Genomic DNA, 24,690 nt, shown 5'->3' with positions numbered 1-24,690 from the left:
CTTTTTTTTTCTGAATTCCGTTTTTTTTTTAAATTTGAGTATGTTATATTAGTGTATGCCTGGGTGGCGGAGTGGTTAGCGCTGTGTTGTTATGGACCCAAATATCTGAGATTTTGTTTGTTATTCCTCGACACGGCTAACTTCAGCGGCGAAATATATCTGAGATGTCCCCCTCCTCCATCACCATTTAACCCACACAGACCAGCAGCACGATGATGTACAGGCAAACAATTCCCACGGTCGGCGTGGCTGATGGCGAGCCCTTCATTCAGTGGGTCGATTGACAACCAAGGATCGGCACTGTTATTATGATTGGGTAGGGTGTGGTAAGAAAGAGGTCTGCATGGGGTTAAAGGCCTTTTTGTCTCGGGGCTCACATGTGGCTGATAAGCTGCACTATCCTCGAGAGGAGGGCACCAAAATCTGCACCTCAACCTGGTCATGGCCGAGCGTTAAACACCATCACAAGGAATGCCTTTCACTCCACGTGGGGCTCTGACACCACCCTATACCCTACGCGCGTAGATCTGTATAAATGCGTTAAATTGTTCACCGTGAAATAAAAACATTCCAAAGCGTATGCGCAAATGAGCGTAGGTCATTGCTATTTTCTGCAAAGGCAGCACTGAGCAACAAATGGAAATGACACATTCCAATGATGAAAGCGAGCATTTCCATAGGCTAATGTAACGGAGCAAAATTAGAACTCGGATATGCGATTATTTAAGGGAGTGATTACCAATTTTCAGTGTGATTACCCGACTAATGTGATAATATGAAAACAGTTCGACAATAAGGTCTGACCTCTGTTCCCACGAGTGCTGGTGGACGGAGCTGATGGGCGAGGCTTGTAGATGTCATCGGCATTGTGAGACACGTCATGGTGGGTGTAGCTCCTCGGGGGTTTCGAACCTTCGCGAGCACAGGGTGTGCATGCGGCTGTCATTTCCGAAGGGTCTCCAAGTAATTATCATCACCATCTGCTTCCAGGTCTTCCCCATGATTGCCAGTCCAACGCATGTCCCATCTCCTCCATCCTAGGACGAGATGTTAATTTCCTCGCATGGTATACAGGAGTTTCGATCTCGACCCTGACGCCTGCTGTATATTTGGAGTTTGTGTGTCTCTCTTCCCGTGGTCGTGTGGATTTTTCTTCGGGCCCTCCGTTTTATCTCTCCACATATAGAATCAACGCCATAAGCCACTTCGTTGAGCTATCATTTGTGGCCAGGTCACTTCTGAAAAAGAAGCTATATAGTTCAGTGGGCTTTACCTGATAAAATAAAAATAAAAGTTTCGTTTTAGTTTAGTTTACCATGCACCCATAGGTATAACACGTGGATGTTAACTTATGTGTGCAGGCTTGCAGTTTTGCCCATTTTAGTTGAGTGGAAGCTGAGCCTCGACAAGGTGTTGGGACTTTTATCGTATTCTCCGTATTATAAGACGCACTTTTTTTCGTGTACAATCTTTTACAGCAAAAGTTGTGGGTGTTTTGTGTGTGACCATATTTGTATAACATTATTGACACAAGACACACGTCTAGCACAAAACTGAACATCTTAAGAACATGCGTGTTCAGTGCAGCTTTGTATGCCTGCGAGACTTGGACATTAAAAAAGACTGACGGACACGATATTGGAAATGTATTCCTACAGAAGGATAGTGCATCTAAGCTGGACCCAAAGAGTGACCAACGTAGGCGCGAGAAGAGGCCTGCACATCGAAGAATATCTGATGGAGGCAGTAATGAAAACTGGCACTATTTGTACACATGTTTACGATGGACACCAACAGGACAATTAAAAGTGTACTGTTCTCGGAATAATGTAAGGAACCGTAAAGAGGGGCAGGCTTAAGAGAGCATGGCTTGACGACGAAATAAGAGATTGGTGCCAGAAAGACGCGGCACTCCCTGAGCATGTTGGCACAAGACAGAGATGAAAGTGGAAACAAATGAGGAAATGTGCAGTGGACATCTACGGGCTATCTGATCGTGATGATAATGACACATTTCGAATCCATCTGACTTTTCGGAGTGCCCTATAATCCGAATAATTTGGTCATAGAGATGGCTGCACATTAGGCCATTGTTTTTTTTAACATCTCACAACTCTGGGGCATTTTCCACCACGAGTCTTTTTTGGAACGTTTACACCCCTGCTATCTAATCAATCCTTGCCGTCAATTCCTGCAGGGGTCCTTTGCATTCCCGCACATGTGCGTCCACTTCTGTGATTCTAAAATTGCATCGCTCGTCGATTTCCGTGTTCGTCAATAAGTTGCCCTTCTCGAGCAATATTCTTCATTCGAATGCAAATAAGGCAATCGCACACGGGGGGGAGGGGTGAGTGAAACATCTGCCAAGGGTTTTAAGTGGAAATTTGGCCTGTGGGGAAATCGTCAGAAGTCCGAGATTGAGAACGCCTCGGCAAACGTGAGAGGCTGTCTCTACCCGTGGAATCTATCAAAAAACGTGACCTAAAATTCATTTGTTCACAAATATGTATATTATAAAAACACACACACAATAATTATTGACGTGGTTTGCTTTCGTCCTATACGCATGCATTATTTTGCATAGACACGGCTAAAGGTGATCCCCTCCTGCAGAGACTTTTGGGGCAAGTGCGGACAGCGAGCTCACCTATGAAGGTCGACACGGCACACGATGGCATTGGGTGGCCAGGAACCACGCCCGGCGGCATTCGTATCCCTCATGGCGATGTTTAAACACCACGTGCTCATTTTAGCATAAGTCTACCTCGGGGAGGTCAGGACACGTTCAGATAATCCATCACTGGTGCTGGCCGTGAGCGGGAATCGAACGCGGGTGGCCAGATTCGCAGCGCGACACGCTCGGCACAACGCCACAACTCCCCACGCTCCTTCACACCGCCACCCACAAATCTCAAGCCCTCCATTCCCAGCTCTCCCAAGGGGGGAATGTCTCTAATTTAAAAGCCACTAATTTAAAGCCCCTTTTAAAGCAGCTCTTGCCAACCCGTTATAAGAGCTCACATTAAGTGCTAATTTCTGTGCCTCTTGCTCTGAACGCCGCTTCGTGATAAATCACGCGCGGGCCTCGTTGAAGGCGCCGCCTAAGCGAATGCTTATCAATTGTTAAGTAACGTAATTGTTTCACAAAGGAAGCCGGGTGCGTTCATGGAAGAACCACAGCCGTCCAAAACTCCCAACGCGTGCCGCGTGGTCTCCGTATGCGATCACGGTCGAGGCGCAGTCGAATCGTCACGCTGCTTTCAAAGAGCGGTGGGAGAGGCACTCATCTCTGTTGGAGGGGGGGGAGGGGGGAATTCCACGGTAGCATGGCGGAGAGAGTTTTCCCGTCGGACAACCAATGTTGACAACTTCAAGCGTGCTGCTAATCGCATTGTCCCTCGAGTGATGATGGGTTGAGCGCAAATCCCGAGTCGGAATTTGAAGCTCGCAACCTTCTGACTGGAGGCGCCAGAATAAAGTGGGATACAAGTCACGTGTGTCTCAGTGTGTGAACACGTGACACGTGTGTCTCAGTGTGTGAACACGTGACACGTGTGTCTCAGTGTGTGAACACGTGATACGTGTGTCTCAGTGTGTGAACACGTGACACGTGTGTCTCAGTGTGTGAACACGTGACACGTGTGTCTCAGTGTGTGAACACGTGACACGTGTGTTTCAGTGTGTGAACACGTGACACGTGTGTCTCAGTGTGTGAACACAAGTCACGTGTGTCTCAGTGTGTGAACACGTGACTCGTGTGTTTCAGTGTGTGAACACGTGACTCGCGTGTTTCAGTGTGTGAACACGTAACACGTGTGTCTCAGTGTGTGAACACAAGTCACGTGTGTCTCAGTGTGTGAACACGTGACTCGTGTGTTTCAGTGTGTGAACACAAGTCACGTGTGTCTCAGTGTGTGAACACGTGACTCGTGTGTTTCAGTGTGTGAACACGTGACACGTGTGTCTCAGTGTGTGAACACGTGACACGTGTGTCTCAGTGTGTGAACACGTGACACGTGTGTCTCAGTGTGTGAACACGTGACACGTGTGTCTCAGTGTGTGAACACGTGACACGTGTGTTTCAGTGTGTGAACACGTGACACGTGTGTTTCAGTGTGTGAACACGTGACTCGTGTGTTTCAGTGTGTGAACACGTGACACGTGTGTCTCAGTGTGTGAACACGTGACACGTGTGTTTCAGTGTGTGAACACGTGACACGTGTGTCTCAGTGTGTGAACACGTGACACGTGTGTCTCAGCGTGTGAACACGTGACACGTGTGTTTCAGTGTGTGAACACGTGACACATGTGTTTCAGTGTGTGAACACAAGTCACGTGTTGCCCTATCATGCACGAGGCAGCTCGCCGTATCTCGTATCTTTTGTAGACTTGCAATATGGTTTATTTGAAAGCATCATCGAATGGTAAAAAAATCAAACTGGACTTGGCTGCAAAAACAAAACCTCTATTCTACGTATACCATGGCAGCATGTGGTCACCAGAAATAACATGAGGCAGGCTGAGGCTGTTCAGACTGCTTGTATATATGCAGTCGCGACTGATGGCATGATGTGCATTCATATATACTGCGGTAACACCACACAGCAATGCAAAATGTGTAATGCATAACGATCACCAATGCGAGAGAGGGACTGCGCACGTGTTAGTCTATCGCACACTGCCAGACGCCACACAGAGTTGTTGCACTGCCAGTATCGTTAGGGTCCCATCAACATTCCTGCACAACACCGGCCACCTTGTGGACTTTGTGAGATCTAATGCAGTTTGTTGTCGTGTCCGTGTCGTCCTATATTAACGTATTCTCTGGATTATAAGACGCGCGCACACACACACACACACACCTTCTACATCATGTACCATAAAGCAAACGTTTTATGTGCGTCTTATAATACGGTGTGTGTGTGTGCCACCAGATTTGTATAGCTTTATTGACATGGGGAACACGTTTTGGGTGCGTCTTATTTTCCGGAACGTCTTAAAATATCCTGCGAACACGATAATTGTGTAAGGTTATAAAGATGATGTCTCTTTGCAGGTGTGTGTGTGTGGTTCTGGCTTACTCATCCGTGGATTTTTTGTTGCTGTTGCCGCAGGACACTTCCCTTTCAGTGCATGTTTTTTCTTCACCTAACAACAATAATAATAATCATCGCCAGTTAAGATGAGCTCATGAATGACACGAGTCATTCTCGGGGTTGGCCGGATGAGATGGTTGGAGATGAACGCTTTTTTTTTCATTTGCATCCGTGGCGCAGCACCTACGGTAAGTGGAAGCAGAGTCAGTAAGCGACAGAATGTCAGGCAGCGAAAGATGCGCTCGGGGAGGGATGCAGGGCAAGAAAGTCCGCAAGAGGGGGCAATTAGGCCACGGCTCAAGACGAGGGAGCCAGGAATAACGACGGACGGAGCGCCGTGCAAAGACGGGGAGGAAGAGGAGAAGGAATCAATCGGGTCCAAGATGTCCGGCTTGAGAGGGAGACGATGAGAGAGCAGGGTGGGGAGGGAAGAGAGAGGGAGAGAGACGAAAGATGGAAGCAGGAGTGAGCTGCATGGGGCAGTGTGTGTTTTCGCAGGGAGGCGGAGAGACGGGGGAGCGGTCCAGAGCCGGGGGGTGGCCACAACGTGGTTCACGTGGTCTTACGGGAGGCTTGAGCTGATTTGGATCGACAGACAGAAGAGATGTTCAGACGGGACCGGTCGCTGTTTAAAACACACGAATTAAGAGTTTACCAAGCACACGAGTACCTGTTGACGACGCTACTCCTGTTTAAAACGTTCGCCCGTTTAACCCGTTAGCAGGTGGTGGAGCTGCGGCGGTGACGCGGGGATTCGCGCACTGATCTCAGAAGCCCGCCACCTGAGTTTGGGTCTCAAGCACGGCGAGGCATCGGAGGCGCGAGGCATCGGAATCGGCCGTAGGCATCACCCCCGCCTCCAATCGCTTCACCACGCCACGCTGAACATCCAGCAGTGGATTGACAAGGGGCTGTCAATTATGAACAGGTGGAAAATCGAAACGAATAATTGGATGTGAAATTGCATTCAAGCAATGCTTATTTTTTACGGATGTAATTTTTAGTATCGCATGATGATGCTGAGTACCGATACTAGACCATCACCGGGCTGCACTTCTGCAGCAACAGACCTAACCCTGCGTGAAGAAATACCACGAGGTCTCTTTATTAGAATGCACACAGTAAACTCCGAAGCAAACTTTGAAAAGCGCATCGTTGGATTAAGCTATTCATTGACTCATCATCATTGAGCTCTCGGCTAAAACAAGTACCACTTTGCAGAAAGTCAACAGTGAGTGGTCGACCTCTTTTTTTTTGAACTGGGGTTCCCTGCCATGAGAATGTGTAATTTCCACCACTTGGCTGCCAATGAGATACGTAGCCGCTCCATCGCACGTGTAAGATTACACACTGTGACTTGGCAGTTGAATTTGTTTGTTTCAGGTCCTGCTCGAATCTTTTCAACACTAAGTGTTTGTCTTCACGCAATTGCGCGGCCTCAATTTAAAGGTATTACACCGGCGTGCGTGCGTTCGTGGTGTATGTAACTGCATGAGTAAACAGGACAATTTTATTTTGAAAAAAAAAAGTAACATATAGTGCATGCTTTCTGTATGCAGTCAACATATGCATGCTCAACAACATTTGGTCCAGATACCATTACAAGGGAAACTTTTCGGAACATCTTTTTTGAGGCACACACACCCAGCGTGTATGGTTCCATGCGACCCGTGTTAGCCCACCCCCCCAACCCCCAACACATTGTTAGCGTCGGGGTTGTTAAACTCTACTCACTAAGACAATATCAACCTTCGCAGTCGTTTCTCGCATCGTACGATAAAAATACGACACCACACACGTACACCTGCATGACGATATATAATACACACGGAGGATGACATCGTACAGACAAAACGTTAGCACGAAATGCAAGGATATAACCACCGCATGTTCACGATTATTTTTTGTATGCACATTAATGCTCGATTGATAATTGACGTTCGCTTTGTACATGACATGAGTTGGTATCGGAAGCTGCTCTCTATATGAACACATGGACTTCTACACACACACACCTATACGTGGCCACAACACACACACGCGCGCGAACACACGCACACACACACACCTCTTGCAGTAAGTGTAGAAAGCAAGTGTCAGCTAACGAACTGTAAGTGCAATCCCATCTTAGTTTAAACGATTCACTTTAAAAAAAAAACTCCTTTTGTTGTCGAAATCACGTTAACACTGTAATCATTTCAAGCGCACGACCCATATATGTGTAATTCAGCGTGTCTGCGTTGCGTGTATGTATGTAAACTATGTGGATGCCCGTGTAGGGAAAGCATGATGAGATGACCACATTCCAAAGCTAAGAGCGAGGATGGGAACAGAGCCACGGGGCCAGACCCAGGCCCCCCTCCCCCTCCTCCCGAATCCCGTGTCTCCTTCTCATCCTCACTGCTGCACGAGCCGGCGTCGAGCGTACGCGCTGAATCTCTTATCTGCGGGACCTTCGCTGTCCTCCGAGCGGATGGAGACCCCGAAGAAGCGGCGCATGAACCCCCCGTAGCGCTTCTGGTTGGCCCACGACGCTTTGTGCGGCCGTCCCACCCTCCGCATGAAGCCCCCGTATCGTTTCTGCACGGTCTTCCCATCCGCCCGCCCCTCGGTGCGCTCCCCTGCCACCTCCCCGTCCTCCCCCTGCCCACCGTCCTCATCATCCTCCTCCTCATCATCCGCCGCCTCCGCCGCTGACTCGTCTCCGTTTCCCTCCCTCTCTTCTTCGTCTTCTTCTTCCTCTTCCTCCTCCTCTTCCGCTTCCTCCGCGCGTTCCCGTTCGGACCGTAGGTCGCCCCCGTCGTCGCGGCCATCGGGACCCCTCTTGGTTCGAAAGCGGCCCCTTCCAAAGCCCCCGTAGCGTTTGTCCACCGCGCCGGATGGGAGGACGATGCCGTTCAGTTGCTGCTGCTGCTGCTGCTGCAAGGCCGTGGAGCCGTCCAGAGTCTGCAGGTAGTTTCGGATTTCGTCCAGCACACTCGCCAGGGAAGGAGTGGAGCTGCCTGCCTGCGGCGCCGTCAGAGGGGTCCTAGGAGCCGAGGGGGTCCGGGGGAACAGGGAGCGCACGCGGCGAAAGAAGCCCCCGTACTTCTTGTCGAGCTGCTGCGGCGACGCGGGGCCCGGGCCGCCCTCGTCCCCTGGCGGGTCCGGATCGGCCACCCCGGGCGCCGACCTCGACTGCACCCACGCCGGTCCCACGTCGTGGCCCAAGTAGAGCTGGCACGCCCGCCAGTACTGCGCCACCGTGAGGCCTGACCTGCACTCCAGCGTGCAGATCTGAATGATTGGCAGATATGCGGGTTGATTTGTGGATGGTTTGATTGATTGATTGAGCGGTGGATGAATGGGTGGATGCATGGATACGTGGGCCACTAGGTGGGCGGGTGGATAGGTGGGATGGTGGGCGGGTGGATAGGTGGGATGGTGGGCGGGTGGATAGGTGAGATGGTGGGCGGGTGGATAGGTGAGATGGTGGGCGGGTGGATAGGTGGGATGGTGGGCGGGTGGATAGGTGAGATGGTGGGCGGGTGGATAGGTGGGATGGTGGGCGGGTGGATATGTGAGATGGTGAGCGGGTGGATAGGTGAGATGGTGGGCGGGTGGATAGGTGAGATGGTGGGCGGGTGGAGAGGTGAGATGGTTGGCGGGTGGATAGGTGAGATGGTGGGCGGGTGGAGAGGTGAGATGGTGGGCGGGTGGATAGGTGGAATGGTGGGCGGGTGGATAGATGAGATTGTGGACGGGTGGATAGGTGGGATGGTGGGCGGGTGGATATGTGAGATGGTGAGCGGGTGGATAGGTGAGATGGTGGGCAGGTGGATAGGTGGAATGGTGGGCGGGCGGATATGTGAGATGGTGAGCGGGTGGATAGGTGAGATGGTGGGTGGGTGGATAGGTGAGATGGTGGGCGGGTGGGTAGGTGAGATGGTGGGCGGGTGGAGAGGTGAGATGGTGGGCGGGTGGATTAATATGAACACAAATATTGAATGGATGGACGTACGGATAGGTGGGTTGATTGGTGGACGGATGAATGGGTGTTTAAATATATGGGTGGGTGGATAGGTGGTGGGTATATGAGTGGGTGGATATACGTTTATGTTGATTAATTGATGGATGTTGGGATGGGTACGTGGATGTAGAGGTGAATGAAAGAATTGATACATGAGAGGGTGGATGGACAGCCAATTGGGTGCATCAATTGGATTATTGGGCATGTGGATGGGTGGAATGTTGCCACGAATGTATGAATTGTGAAAATTTAGATGAATTGATTGACATTAATGGATGGATGGGTGGAAAGAGGGATGCGTGAATAAATGCGTGGATAGGTGAGGTGACAGCATACGCAGGGACGAACACACATGTCGCTCATTACTAACGAGAGCAGCATCGCAACAGTCTCCTGACAAGCAGCACAACGCACTTTAAAACACGCCGGTGTCCAACGCGCGCCATCGTTCCTCTCTGCGTGCGCTCGGTAACATTGGCCTGACGGCAACTTCACGCGGGTCAGTCGGTTGTCGTCCTCTGCAACCGCTGAGCCTGCCGTAGCAATGTGGAAAAAATGTCCACCGCTAGCTGAGGATCGCTCAGCAACTCGTGGAAACGAGCAGGGGTAGTTTGTTCTTGTGTATCACGGGACGGTGGCCATCCACCTGCATCACTGCGAGGTACGGTCAGTGGCCAGAAGTGCAGCATATCGGTTGCCAACCCATCCCTACGGTTCAGTGTCATCCACTCACACGTGTTGTTACAGATACAGCTGACGGTATTTGGACGACCGCGTACATACATAATGGTCATCATTGTCTTACTTTCACAAGGTAAGAACCCACGGAGAGATCTGCTCTCTTGATTTGAAGCTTTCGTGACTGCAGGAATCCATACTCTTTGGTTCTTTCGGTAAAGTCACGTAGGTAGAAAAATAAAATGAATCAGGACGTTTCGGGCGCAACACAAGCGTCAGTCATCAGGTGGGAAAGCATGGCCTGCTGCTGATGCAGCTGCTGATGCAGCAGGCCATGCTTTCCCATGGCCTGCTGCTGATGCAGCTGCTGATACAGCAGGCCATGCTTTCCCATGCAGCTGCTGATGCAGCAGGCCATGCTTTCCCATGGCCTGCTGCTGATGCAGCTGCTGATACAGCAGGCCATGCTTTCCCATGCAGCTGCTGATGCAGCAGGCCATGCTTTCCCACCTGATGACGGACGCTTGTGTTGCGCCCAAAACGTCGTGATTTATTTTATTTTCTACCTACGTGACTTTACCAAAAGAACCAAAGAGTATCTCGTCTCTTTTCGAAGTGGGGGGGGGGGGGGGGGGTGCTCTGTCAACAAGTGGCAGGAGCATAGCGCGACACAGGGTTAACGTCGACAACTGACGCAGTTCGACGGAAAGTAATGAGAAGGTGAAGCTTTGATCTTCGTGCATGTTTGCAATTTCGCATTTTTCGTACTCTCGCCGAAGTTATTTGCTCAAGGGGTCTTAAAGACAAAATCTCATCGGTGCGGGACACGTTGTAAATGCAGGTTGTCGTTGAAATAGCAAAAACGCATGAGAAGATACGTCATCAAAAATTGCAATCAATGATCAAAGTGCTCGTTAAGTCACGATTGCATTGTGGTAAATAAATTGTCCTTTAGAAAAAAAAAATCTTGAATGCGCACACACACGACAAAGATCCCCCATATAGCCTTAACAGACTGTAGGGGCAAGTGCTGTTAGCAAGCATCTATAAAGGCTGGCACGGCACACGAGGGGGTGGGTGGCCAACACCACGCTCGGCCGCCTTTGTCTCCCTAGCGACGGTGTTTACACATCGCACCAGATACTTATTTTAAGCTGAGTCGACCTAGGGGAAGCCCAGATCCGGTTCAGATAATCGTCACTGGTGTTTGCCATGAGCGGGAATCGAACCCTGTTCGCCAGGTTCGTAGTGCAGCGTGCTAACCGCTACATTACTGCTCCCCATACACACACATACACACACGCGCGCACACACATACAACAACCACCATTTGCCACTAAGTGGCGGTGACGTCACCACAACACTTGTGCCAGGCTATGTGCACCTTGAGGCCACGTGAAGTGTCGAACGCCCGCTGGCAGGTCACGGGGCAGACCCAAATGCCATAGGTCGACTGACTGAGACGACTGGCTGATGCACCACCTGTGCCCCCTACTGTGCCAAACTGCTGTGCTTTACTCACCCGGCGCTCCGCTCGTTGTTGTGAGCGTCGCTCCTCCGCCCTCCGTTGTTGTTGGAGGGCGACTGCCCCCTACAACCCCCTACGTACTCGTGGTGCCGGACGGGCAACGCTGTCGTGGACAGGGCCGTGGGGGGAGGGCCAATTCCAATTGGCCTTTCCCCTCATGGCATCTTTGACCATCACAGCGGCTAAATAGGGGCTCTGGACGGGTGCGAGGGGCTTGTAACCCCTCCACCTTCAATTAACTACCACTAAACTACGACCGAAAAAAAACACGTACACGCACATAACAGCATTAAAGCGTTCCCTCCGCTCAAGCGCTAAGCCATTGGTGGAAATGTCACATTTGCATGGCGGTGGATCAGTCAGCCCAAAAGATGACCAATTTTGATTTTATCGGCCTCGGATGGACACAGCGCTGAGAATTTGTAACGCCAAACCTTCTGATTATATAAGTCAATAGTCATATTCTACTCTTTGGTTCTTTCGGTAAAGTCACGTAGAAATAAAATAAAATATGAATTAGAATACGAAGTTTCGATTGCAACACAATAAACCGTCATCAGGCATGAATGAATGCAAGCTCGGAGAGAGACACGGAGAGAGACACATACACAGACACGGAGAGAGACACATACACAGAGAGAGAGACAAACACACACACACAGACACACATGGGGGAGAGACACATAGAGAGACAAACACACGGAGAGAGACACACAGAGAGAGAGAGAGACACATGGGGGAGAGACAACAAAAGACAAAGATCCCCCGTATAGCCTTAACAGACTGTAGGGGCAAGTGCTGTTAGCGATCACCTATGAAGGCCGGATCGGTACACGAGGGGGTGGGCAGCCAGCACCACGCCCGACCGCCTTTGTCTCCCTAGTGGCAATGTTTACACACCGCACCAGGTTTTATTTTGAGGCTGAGTTGACCTAGGGGAGGCCCGGGACCGGTTCAGATAATCGTCACTGGTGTTGGCCGTGAGCGGGAATCGAACCCGGGTCGCCAGGTTCATAGCGCAGCGTAGCGCTAACCGCTACACTATCGCTCCCCACCAAAAAAAAACACATGCAGAGAGAGTGAGACACAGAGAGAGAGATACAAACACACACACACACAGACATACACAGAGACATCCACTGACAAAGACCGCCGATGTAACATTCTGGACCGGATTGAGAAATTGTTATTATTGAGCAGCTGCTCAGGCCGACATAGCAGGGTATACGACGGGACAGTGTTTCCCCCAGTACATTTGTGGCTGAGTCGATCTAGGAGAGACCCGACACAGAGAAATCCATTAACCACCTCCTTCTGATGACGTATTTGACGGGCAATCGAACCCAGGTGGCAGGGGTGGTCGTGCAAGTGCGCTAAGCGCTGTGCGTACCTGTTAACCCCTTGCCAGTGTCCTACCTCATTAGACCTTCTTTGCCAGTACCAAAATATATTAGGGTTTTTCCCCTTTTTTATGGTAACAAAACTGAAACCTTTTACAAGGAATCATGTCTGCATTAACCACAATAATTGTGGTCAAAATGCAAACAAAAAACACACTATGATAATGTATGCACTGTCCTTGTAACTGATTGGTCCACACCAGGGACGGCTTTCTTTTGAGCCTCGACCCAATTGGCGTCCTCTGGTCTAGCACCAATTGGGTCGAGGCTCAAAAGAAAACCGTCCCTCGTGTGGACCAATCAGTTTCAAGGAGAATGCATCATATATTATCATAGTGTCTTTTTTGTTTGCATTTTGACTGCAGGTATTGTGGTTAATGCAGACATGAATCCTTGTAAAAAGGTTTCAGTTTTGTTGCCAGAAAAAAGGGGAAAAGCCCTATTATTAGTGCCCTACCTTATTACAGACCAGTTCAGAGCTGATTGATCACCCCCGTGGCCCTTAAAAATCTCAACGTTCATCCTACAAAGTCCCATCACAGGGTAGAAACACAAACAGACGAAAAAATGTGCCCGCGTTGAAACGACCGTCCGCCCCGCATGGACCTGAAAACGCAATCTCCCTGCACAAAATAACGGGCTAAACGGTGTGGTTCGACAGGTGTGGCTGCGTCACGGCTCCCCACTGAATGTATGCACGCTGGCGTTACTGGCGTTGCAGCGCGGAGCGCATCAGTGACAGATGCAGTGGCCAGCGGAGCCACGTGGATGACGCTGATAACGCTGTTGCAATAAAGTGTCTCATTATCATAAGCGCTCAAGGAAGGCTGTTCGCAAAAGTGCAGAGGTTTAAGAGCAACCCCCCACCCCACCTCCGGTACAACGATATAGCTGTGAGCAGCGCGCGTGTGTATTTATGTGTGTGTGTGTTGCCGACACACAATTATGTCGCGCAAATCACACTCAACAGGTCAACTCACGCCGCGCGTCTTCCGTGCGTATTTTGCCATGGGCGAAATGAATATGGGAATCATCTCGCCCCCGCCCCCTTACGTACCCGCACTGACCAGCATGGGGAAGTATGGTCAAACAATCAACCAGGAGCATCGACACGACGAGAGGGAAGCATTTAGACAAACGCAGAGCTTTTGTTTTGTTTAAGGTCTGTATGTACACGCATACAGAATACACACGCACTGGTTCTGAATGGATGTGCCAAGCACGCGTTCGCGAATTAATCAACGCGGGGTAGAGAACGCAGCGACTTCGCAAGCGGACGTTGACGCAGCGTCGTTAACCCATTGACGCGTCTATTTCTGGAACCCCACGTTAATTATTCCCGTCCAATTGATTTGTGGCAGGCTATAGAATACCGAACGGATACTCGTTGCGACGACGATTGTGCATACGTGGAGTCGGCTGGGGGCGGTAATTGATATGATCAGCGCTTAACTTCTCGCTCGATATATTGCGGAACGTTTCAAGGCAGCCCTGGAGGAGTGGGACTATCGCCGGGGGAAGGCAGGAACTACAACGAGAGTTCACGGAAGACGACTTCCCATTATAACTCAACAGTATATATTCACGGTACCCTTTATATATAGAGTAATTCTATAATTCTGTGAGCAGGTTCACATCACGGGAGACGCAGAGCAAGGCGACATGGATTTGGCGTCACAACAAAAAATTGCCCAGAACAGCGTTTGTCCGAAATACAAAAAAAATATGTTTTTATTTGACCAGGTAAGGCCCCACTGATCTATGTAGGAGCTCTTTGTTCAGAAGCGGCCTGCATGGCTATCACAAATAATAGCTCAACGAAGTGGGCTTACCACGTGGAATTTTTTTTATATATATAACAGTCAAGTACCGTTTAAACGCATGCTTCCAAATGTGCAGGGAAAACCTGGAGAAGCCGAATAAAAATTTGCACGCGACCACGGGGGCAGAGATACGCAAACTCGAAATAAACAGGCGTCGGGGTCGAACCCACAACCTCCTCCATACCCACAACCTCCTCCGAACCCACAACCTCCTCCATACCAGGCGAGGTAGTTAACATCTCGCCACCGAGACGCCCCCATTGTTTCAGCGGCAATTAAGCACTGGGTACAATGATGGCAGGAGTAATTATTGCAATGGACATGGAATGATGGACGATGATTAGCATTGTGATTTAGCGTGGCGATGAAAGAAAATTACTGTATAATGCATTGCAATTTGTGAAGGCGATGCACGATTTGGTATAACGGTCATCAACGACAATGAAGCGTCATGAAGATGAAACGTGATGTTGAAGAACAATAAACTGCTCTGTGACTGCTCGTTGTGACGACGACACTCGATACCAGACACCGGAGCTGACGATGATGACGAATAAACATCAAGCGCGCTTCTGCAGATGACGAGGCTGCCGATGATACATGAGGGTATTGTCACACGAAGATTATTACCGCTGCTGCTGCTACTGATGAATCGATGACACATTATGTAACATTAAATACCCTGCTGCTGCTGCTGATGATGATGAGGACACTGATAATGACGATTCATGAGATTTGCATTTCGCATATTACTGCTGCCGGTATTGCTCCAGCTGGTGATTATGATGGTTGTGGGGAGCGGTGGTGGAGCGGTTAGCGCGCTGCGCAACGAATCAGGCGACCCGAGTTCGATTCCCGCTCACGGCCAACACCCAGTGACGATAATTTGAACCGGTCCTGGGCCTCCCCTAGATCGACTCAGCCTCGAATGAGTACATGTTGCGGTGTGTAAACATCGCCACTGGGGAGACAAAGGCGGCCGGGCGTGGTGTTGGTCACCCACTCGCTCGTCTGCCGTGCCGGCCTTCATAGGTGCTGCTCGCTAACAGCATTTGCCCCAACAGTTTGTTAAAGCTACACGGTGGATCTTTGTCTTTGATGATGATGATGATGACGGTGATACGATGATTATGAGTGACGGCGCACGGGGTCTGTCCGTGTGTCGCCTCTGATTTCATCTCCCATTTCGCAAACTAAATCGGGGTTGAGCCTACACGATGGCGTTTTAGATGGTCAACCACCACTCATCACCGTTGTTATTGGCTTGCGGAGTTCCATCAGCAGGCATCAGCTGCCAGTGCAGATACATCTGTTGTTATGCTGCACTGCTATGCTCCCAGGTAATGTGCATGTTCCACGCCTTCACCAATTGGAACTGATCAGCGTGGTGAAGTATGGTCAGACCCCCACGACCTGGCGAGGCTCTCACCCAGTATCCATGCGTGTGAATATACTGTGTATATATATACAGTATACAGCATACACGCGTATTAGTGTACCGTATATATCCATCAGTGTATACTGCACGTGTATCTTAGTATTTGTGTGCTTGTATATATGTATGCGTGTTAGTATATATGTGTATGTCTTTGTGTGTGTGTGTGTTCCCATAGAGTAGGGTGATGGAGCAGTCATTTGCGCAGTTTGCGATACAAAACCTGGCTATCCTGAGTTCGACTCAACGGCCATGGCTCACATCATTGGCGAATATCTGAACCGGTCCAGGGGCCCCCCATTGGAATAACAATAAACCTGGGTTGGGTCGACTTAGCCTTACTCGAGTATCTGTTGCGGTGCGCAAATCGCAGCACTGGGGAGACAAAGGTGGCCAGGCTTGCTGCTGGCCAGACCACCTTACCCCGACAGCCTGCAAGTCTAATCGGGATATGTCTTCGACTTCAGTCCCGCATACACGTGTTAGGCTGTATACCTTGTACGTGCGTTTATATGCGTTAGTCTGGGTACACGGTATGTGTCATCAGTCTACAGTATATGTGTACTGTATGTGCAATCAGATCGTGTGGCATTCATTGCATCGCAGGATCGCGAAGCGTGGCAGCGGCTTAAGGAGGCTTTTCATCCAGCAGTGGATTGACCATGGCTGCTGCTGCTGCTGCTGCAGCGCTTCGTAGTGTGCAGTGCAGAAACATGCATAGTTGTGCTGTGCTTCTATGCGTCCGTGTCTCTGCTCCCAGCCTTCACCAATTTGGCACTGACCAGCGCGGGGAAGTATGGTCAAATGTCCTCCGACAGCCGCATGGCACGGGGAGGCCCAGGAACAGCACCCGAGTCTGGGATCGAACCTAGGAGCCCCTTCATGCTGAGGCACAAGCGCCACCCTACCACCCGATAAACGTATATAAATATTGTGAGAGAATTAACGAATGTGTAGTTTTCTATATACGGTTACGTACATACCGCTTTGCAAATACAAAGATCACCCATATAGCCTCAACGCACTTTTGGGACGAGTGCTGTGCGAGTGAGCAGCAACGCACAGAACGGGGGGATCGCGTGGCCTGAAACAAGTCCACACCGCCTCCGTCTCCCTCCGTGGCGGCGATGATGACACGCCGCAGCGCAGGTGCGGTGCTCACTCGAGGCTGAGTCGACCCAGGAGACGACTCCCCAATACTCGTCACTGGTGTCTGGTGGTGGCCGTGAGCGGGAGTCGAACTGGGGCTCACCGGGTTCCATACCGCGATCCGCACCCCTCCCCCCCCAACCCCCACCCCCACCCCGCACTCTACGATGAGCACTGAGCGCGAAGGTCGTCAGAGTCATAGTATTAATTTATCCCAGAGGAATCCGATGAGCTATAAAGCTCTTTTTGTTCACACATGTCCAGTTAAGTTCACAGTAACTTATTGGCACGTTGTGTTTACGCGGCAAAACCTAACCAATTTGGCTGCGTCGGGTGGTGGCGATTTTAACGACACATTGCATACTCTCTTGTTCTTTCGGTAAAGCCCCGTAGATAGAACAAATAATAAAAGGAAACACGACGTTTCGGTCGCAACACAAGCGTCCGTCCGAAACGTCGTGTTTCGTTAATTCTTTTTTCTACCTACGTGACTTTACCGAAAAAAAAACCAGAGAGTATGGATTCCAGCCAGTCACGAAAGCTTCAAATCAAGACACACTGCATATTTTATTATTATTATTATTATTTCACTCCAGCGCTGTCCTCGAGACAGTATGGTCCCTTCAGCTGATGAAGGCCACTTGTGTTGCGGCCGAAACGTCGTGAATTTTTATATATTTTTTATATTTTTGTTGTTTTATACTTTTACGCGACTTTACCGAATAGAACCAAAAGAGTATACACGCTGCATATTTACGCGATGATCGAACCCACCAAAAGAACCTAGAGAAAAAAAAACAAACTCAAAGAAACAAATATCGATCCCGCGTGTGCCCCTCTCTCACCGTGGCGCGCAGCGCGTCCCCGGGGCGAGTGTCGTCTCCGCACTGCGCGCATCGAGCGCGACAATCGGTGCCCACGCGCGCCGACGTCGTGGTGGCCACCACCAGCAGCAGCAGCAGCTGCAGCAGCAGCAGCAGCAGCGACGACCCTGCAGCCATCGCCCCTCGCGGCTGTCTCGCTCGCACCACTCCTGCGTCCTTCCCCTCCACCCCTGCACCCATCAAGCAGCACGCACGGCGGGGGGTGAAGCGGCAGAGTCAACAACAACAACAACAAACATACATCTTATTCTTAGTTTTTTCGGTAAAGTCACGTTGAAGAGAAACAACAAAATAATAAAATATATATAAAACAATAAAAAAAAATTCTCACGACGTTTCGACCATATCTGAAGACGTCTTCAGACGACCGTTTGAGTTATGGTCAAAACGTCGTGAGAATTTTTTATTTTTTATATATATTTTATTATTTTGTTGTTTCTCTTCAACGTGACTTTACCGAAAAAACTAAGAATATGAATTACTGCAGTCACGAAAGCTTTAAATCAAAACATACATCTGTTGTGTACGGTTGAACTTCTTTCGCATCGTACGTAGCCGACCGCGCTAATCGGAGGAATGGGGGGGGCAGGACAACAACACTAAATAGAAACATCAGTTCTAAAGAGATGAGTTTTTAAATCGAGATTAAAATTTGCACATGCTCCAGTGGCTTCCGGATATCGGAACGGAGGAGCGTTCCTGACGGCCTCAGAAGCGCCTCTGAAAGCGCACGATGCAGTCACCCTCGGATATAAACACACACTGAACATAACAATCGTACACACTTGATTGTTAACTGATATTAACCCAAGCGTCAAAGTTATCTGCAACTTACTCAAATGAGATTACTCGTAGTAATATAATTTCACCCCCGCCCCCCCGGCTGTGAAATGCTCCATTAAAAAAAAAGTCTTCAGATTCAACCGGGAGAATGTTCTGCATGAACGAACGCAATCGGTTTGCTCGCCCGCAAGCATCCTCCCGTTGTGATCGGTTTTGTCACCATTTGGCACGCACGTGTTGGGTCTGGTTCAGTCTTATAATGGGCACAACTGGGCAGAATTCCAGGCTTGGTGCACCTTAAGGCAACCATCCAGTTGGAGGCAATCAGAATAACAATAAAAAATGCACCTGGAATTTATATATGTGATGGTATTGAAGCCCATGGGTTAATTCATCATGTAGTACAGTGCGGTGTAGATGTTTTCCAGGACTCTCCAAAACCCATTTCCCGAGTGTTAAGGGAGAGTGGGGACTGCATAAATATTACTTTTCTTCTGTAGATCCGGTTGCAATTAAGCCCTGATGATCACATGTATTTTTCCCAAGAAAGCTTGAGTTAACATTGCTGCATAGGAATCCGTGCTCCTATTAATTTTGTTCTAAAATGTTTAAAGAAATTGTCGTGTTTGCTTTCTGCGTAGGTTTCGCCGCTGCGAAGGGTTTCGCCGGTATGTGGTATAGCTCCCCGATGTAATTTTAAGTTGTTCGTCGTGATGTCTGAAGTTTCGCTCCTTGGGCCAAACAAGGGGATTGTTTCGAGTGGGAGGAAACCGGAACACTTGGGGACAAATACAAAGATCCCCCGTATAGCCTTAACAGACTGTTTGGGGCAAGTGCTGTTAGTGAGCACCTATGAAGTCCGGCACGGCACACGATGTGGTGGGTGGCCAGCACCACGCCCGGCCGCCTTTGTCTCCCTAGTGGCGATGTTTACACATCGTATTCGGTACTCATTTGAGGCTGAGTCGACCTAGGGGAGGCGCAGGACCGGTTCAAATAATCGTCATCAGCGTTGGCCGTGAGCGGGAATCGAACTCGGGTCGCCGGGTTCGTAGCGCAGCGCACTAACCGCTACACTACCGCTCCCCATGTAAGTTCACACAGACGGGATCACGAACCCACTTCTTGCACTGCCATCTCCTGGCCAGCTAGCGAGCAACTGAATATTATTATTTTAAGTTCCACAGATTGTGGGTGACCCACCAACCTTGACTATCCAAAGAGCTGGATCACACGGCCGGCTCAGGTCAGGATATCATAACGACATTTCCCTTCGATGCCATCACACTCACAAATAGCCGCCTTCATTCCACAGTCGCCAACAAACCTCCCAGGTGTATGTTTTTTTTGCAAACGCAGGTCCAGGTGCCGGGTGGCTCGGAGGTCGGGGGCGACTGAGCCGTCACCCGTGATGCAAAGCGAGTGCCGGCGTGTTGACGTCAATGTCTGCGCAAGAAACCCACTCTCTGCCTGCCCATCGTATATTGGCAGCGTGCAGCGGCGTGGCGGGCAAGCGCGCCCCCAAACTGTGTAAAGGATCACAAGCCCCGTCATCTGTGACATGGGGTGCCGCACCGGTCTCGGCTGGTGTCTCGTCGTGGATTCTTTGTCTCGCGACACGATTCCGAGAGCGCATTTTGGAGCAATGCGTTCGGACGATGGACCAACGGCCAACAAAGACAATCGCAGCAGCGGTAGCAAGAGGCCTCTTAAAATTCAAAATCACGCCTTCGTCATCATCCAGCGCGTATGATATTAAATCAGAATCTGGTCGTCGCAGGATTGACAGGCTATTATATTGCCGTGGAAGTAAATGAAAGGGGTCGGCGTAAGGAGACGACATCGCTCGTCATTGGAATGTGGAATTTCCAACACTGGCTCAGAACCGCCAAAATAGCGTCGCCTCATTGTTTATATATTGAAAAAATTTGATTTTTCATAATGAGTCGAGGACAAACCGGAGTAGTGAGAGAAACCCCACACACGGGAAGAGCTAGCGCTCACAAGAGCCACACTATACGGGCCAACATAACATTACGTGTAGACACTGCCGCAGTACAAACTTCGTTTAATATTTTAACCCTGTAAAGGGGTCAAAGAAAAACACCGTTGCCTCGTCTATTAGCAGGAGGGTAATGGCTCTAAGCCATTCAAATAAATCAACTCGTGTCGATGTGGACGACGACGCTTGACAACAGGATACACTACGCTTTAACTCGAGCCATCATTACACGTTGAACGGATGGGGTTTTGAAAAAAAAGAAAGAGACAGACACTCATGTTTTACCCCACCCCTCAATTTACTGCTGTGCAGAACGGAAAAGTAGTGGGTGGATGAATTTCGAAGCCAATGGGTGAAGGAAATGACCCAAGGTTTCGGGGCTAATATAAAATCCAGGTGCCTACTGATTGACGGTCCAGCGAAGCGCAACATGAAGGTGGTACATTTGCAATATATTTTTCACATGAATCTCCTGTAAATTATATGTCATATATATGTATTTACATGTCCCATTGTAAACATGTGTGTCCTTCAAGTGACAACGATGAGTATTAAATACAAAGTGCATTGTCCCATGTGGGTCGGTGCTTTAGCTGTGCATCTGCTGTGCGCATGACCCATTTTTGCATACGGGATATCACCGATGACATTCGACAAAGCGTTGGCAATTTATAAAATGCAGCCATGCAACATAGATTTACATTACGTGGTTAAGAACGTTCGTATAGGGCTACTCTTTTATGCGTTCAATAAAAGGTCCCACGTCTATCTTTAGGGGGGCATTTGTTCCACCATGCGGAATTTACGATTTCCCCCCCCATTGCCCCTGCTAATGATACTGAATGAATCCATTACAATAGGGCTTGGGCTCATGCCCTTTGACCGTGTATCTCAATGACCTGTCCTCTCCAATTTGGGCTTTTTTTGTGACCAATCACATTGCGTGTTCACGAACGATAATTAGTTCACTGACGCACACGCGCGCGCTCACACGCGCACTCAGCTCTGTGGAATCAACGCAGACTCACGCGTATGCATTTATCAATGAATTTCTGGTCCATCATCGTACTTTCTGTATCGTAATGGTGTAAAAGTGATTTTGTTAAGTTCGTTGTCAATTATTTAATTGCTTAAACACGCGCGTGCGTGATATTTAATACGAAAATAAATGTCAAGCAGCAGATTCACATTTTGCTCTTTGAGTAAACAGCACTCGTTCCAAAAATCCCCCTCCACGCGCACCTGCAAAGAGTCACTCTTGAATACCACGCACATCATCCGGCACCGTTTTGTTTTTGACGCAACGTTATATAATTATGCAAATCCTATAATCAAAACCGGCGGCGCTTTGTCCCAAACACGTTTTCAGGTCGATAAACGCTGCCGGTGCTTTGGGGGGAAAAAAATAAAAATTAAAAGCGTGTTAGGGAAAGTCGTACACACCACCACCAGCGTCACCAGCGGCAGGATCACCCTCCTCTGCGCCCTGTTCGAGAATGATTATAGAAACACACAACACGCAACACGAGCCTGTCCCCTTCATTTGCCGCGTGCTACAACGAAGTGGACGATTTCCAGCGAGACCCGCCAAAACCCACGTGAATTACGCAATTAACAAATTAAGATAAACGCCGCGGGAGTGCATCACAACCGTGACGATCACCATCACAAATTCGTACCTTGCAGACGCACACACGGAGAGACAGCGAGAGAGAGAGAGGCAGTAGGAGAGAGAAGTTGGTGCAGGGACAACAGCAGGCGCAGAGCTTGGTTGCTCGGCTGCGTGGAACAAGAAGACTCTTCTTACTTTGCGGTGCGTCCGGCGGCAGTAGCCACCCTCGCTGAAGCCAGCGTGGTATTTATAGAGGCAGTCGCGTGCCGCGCCGCGCCGTGTCAGCAGCCTCCAGCTCACCTCGCAGTCCGCTCGCCGTCTCACGGGGAGATGGCGCAGTCTTATTTAAGCTGTTGGTCCACACTCCGGCACGCGCGTTAAAAAAAAATAAACGACACGGCCAGTCACCGTGTCGTCTTCCCCACCCTCCCCGCACCCACCCCCCCTGGTGTGTGTTCTGACTCCTCGCCCACCCCTCCTATCGCTCCTCTTTGCATTGTGCCCCTTCCCCAGCCCCTGTGTGTGCGCGTTTGTGTGTGTCTATGAGTGTGTACGTGTGTGTATGTGTGTGCGCGCTTGTGTGTGGGGTGCGGTAGTGTAGCAGGTAGCGCTACGCTGCGCTACGAACCCAGCAACCCGAGTTAGAGTCCCGCTCACGGCCGACAACCGGTGACGATTATCTGAACCGGTCCTGGGCCTCCCTCCTAGGTCGACTCAGACTCAAATTATTACCTGGTGCGGTGCTTAAGAAAAAACATCGCCACCCGGGAGACAAAGGCGGCCGGGCGTGGTGCTTGCCACCCACCCCTTGTGTGCCGTGCCGGACTTCATATGTGCTCGCTAACAGCACTTGTCCCAACAATTCTAGATTCAAATTATTCAAAAATTCAAATTGTCCCAACAGTCTGTTAAGTCTTTACGGGGGATCTTTGTCTTTGTTCAGTCATAGGTGCTGCTACTCGCTAACAGCACTTGTCCCAACAGTCTATTAAGGTTATACGGGGGATATTTGTATTTGTGTTCTAATCCCTCGCCCTCCCCCTATGTATCCTCTTTCCCTCCCACCCTACCCTCATTCCCAACCCCTGCGTGTGTGTGCGTGTTTTACCACCTACCATCCCATCACATTTGGAGAATTTGATTCAAAAATCACTCACGACACACACACACGGGCTTTTATGTTCTGCGCGCGCATTTCCTTACGATTTGCGCGTCATTAACAATGTGTTTCTTTGTGTGTGTGTGTGCCAATTTGTCACCTGGATATCTGAACCGGTCCAAATGCTCCACCTAGGCCGACTCAACCTTAAACAAGTATCTGGTGCGTGTGTACACATCAGAACCTTGGAGACAAAGGCGTCACGTGCCGTTCTGGCCTTAATAGGCGCTCCCTAACAGCACTCGCCCCAACAGTCTGTATGTGCGATATGGGGGATCTTTGTCTTTGCTTCTATAGATGCTCGCTTGTTAGTCATCATTACACACGCCTTTGTCCAGCTTACGGTTCAGCAATCGTGAAACCCATCAAAGGGGTGAAAGGCGTGCGGGAATAATGAATGTCTTTAACCCGCCATTCAAGTGGCGGGTTAAGGCCGACAGTAAAATCATCTGGTTTCCTTTTTTTTTCTCAAAGGCAGACGGAGACGCAATCGCGTGAGCTTGGAGGTGCCCTGAGAGAATGGTTTGACAGACCACGTTTTAGATGGCAGAAACGAATCATTAGCTTCGTTGTGGAGAATACAAACATCAACACAAATAAGCTGACAAAATGCCTCGTTCGCAAATGTCATTCTACATTTAAACTAAAAAATTACTCATCCCATCGGCCGCACGGTTCTCTGTTAATGCATAATTTCCACAGTATTGGTTCAACACCACCAATCTATGGTCCGGTTTTTGACATGTAGTGTCTCATCAGCAGGGCCAGGTTTGCTTTAACCAATGAAGGTGAACTGCCAGAGGACCGGTAACTAAACAGACAGGTTCCTTTTGCCCAAGAGCCACTGATTGGAGAGAACGTACGCTGGTAAAAGACACAACTGTAACTGTTAAGAAACGCAGGTGAACTTGAGCAGTACACGTGCCTGGAACGGATGACGACTGACGGTCAACAATAATGACAGAGTGGCAGCCAAGGGATGGAACGCATCCGAGAGAGGGAGGAAGGGAGAATGCCCACGAAGGAGATGGAGCAACTCAATAGTGTGCAAGTGGCTCAGTGGATTGGTACATCGAAGGATCGTGAGGGATGGGGACATTTTGGGGGGGCCTTTTGTCCAGCAGTGGATTGA

General features: G+C 49.7%; 1 protein-coding gene across 4 annotated transcripts; it reads right to left on the bottom strand.

Annotated features, from left to right (window-relative positions):
* Nucleotides 1–4,372: 4,372 nt before the first annotated feature.
* LOC116942643 (uncharacterized) lies at nucleotides 4,373–22,810 on the bottom strand. 4 transcript variants are annotated; one of them, XM_032954805.2, is made up of 3 exons: nucleotides 22,700–22,810; nucleotides 17,964–18,172; nucleotides 4,373–8,372 (listed from the first exon to the last, which is right to left on the bottom strand). In XM_032954805.2, the coding sequence occupies exons 2-3, from the start codon at nucleotides 18,117–18,119 to the stop codon at nucleotides 7,494–7,496; spliced, it is 1,035 nt and encodes a 344-aa protein (XP_032810696.2). In that variant the 5' UTR covers nucleotides 18,120–18,172; nucleotides 22,700–22,810; the 3' UTR covers nucleotides 4,373–7,493. The 4 variants fall into 4 exon arrangements, with proteins under 4 accessions (XP_032810696.2, XP_032810694.2, XP_032810695.2 ...); XM_032954803.2 differs by having other exon boundaries at nucleotides 22,467–22,785; XM_032954804.2 differs by having other exon boundaries at nucleotides 22,595–22,785.
* Between the last annotated feature and the right edge of the window lie 1,880 nt (nucleotides 22,811–24,690).

This window comes from Petromyzon marinus, chromosome 15, assembly GCF_048934315.1.
Source record: "Petromyzon marinus isolate PM22_M1 ecotype Great Lakes invasive population chromosome 15, UKy_Petmar_22M1.pri1.0, whole genome shotgun sequence".
NCBI lineage: Eukaryota > Metazoa > Chordata > Hyperoartia > Petromyzontiformes > Petromyzontidae > Petromyzon > Petromyzon marinus.
The sequence above is the reverse complement of the archived record's forward strand: the minus strand, read 5'-3'. Positions and strand labels throughout refer to the sequence as shown.

What these genes read in the sequence shown, in the direction of transcription:
- LOC116942643 (XM_032954805.2), bottom strand. Translation starts at nt 18,119, where the DNA reads ATGGCTGCAGGGTCGTCGCTGCTGCTGCTGCTGCTGCAGCTGCTGCTG. An exon ending in GGGACGCGCTGCGCGCCACG is followed by an intron (nt 8,373 to 17,963) that starts GTGAGAGAGGGG and finishes CCAATCATTCAG; the next exon opens with ATCTGCACGCTGGAGTGCAG.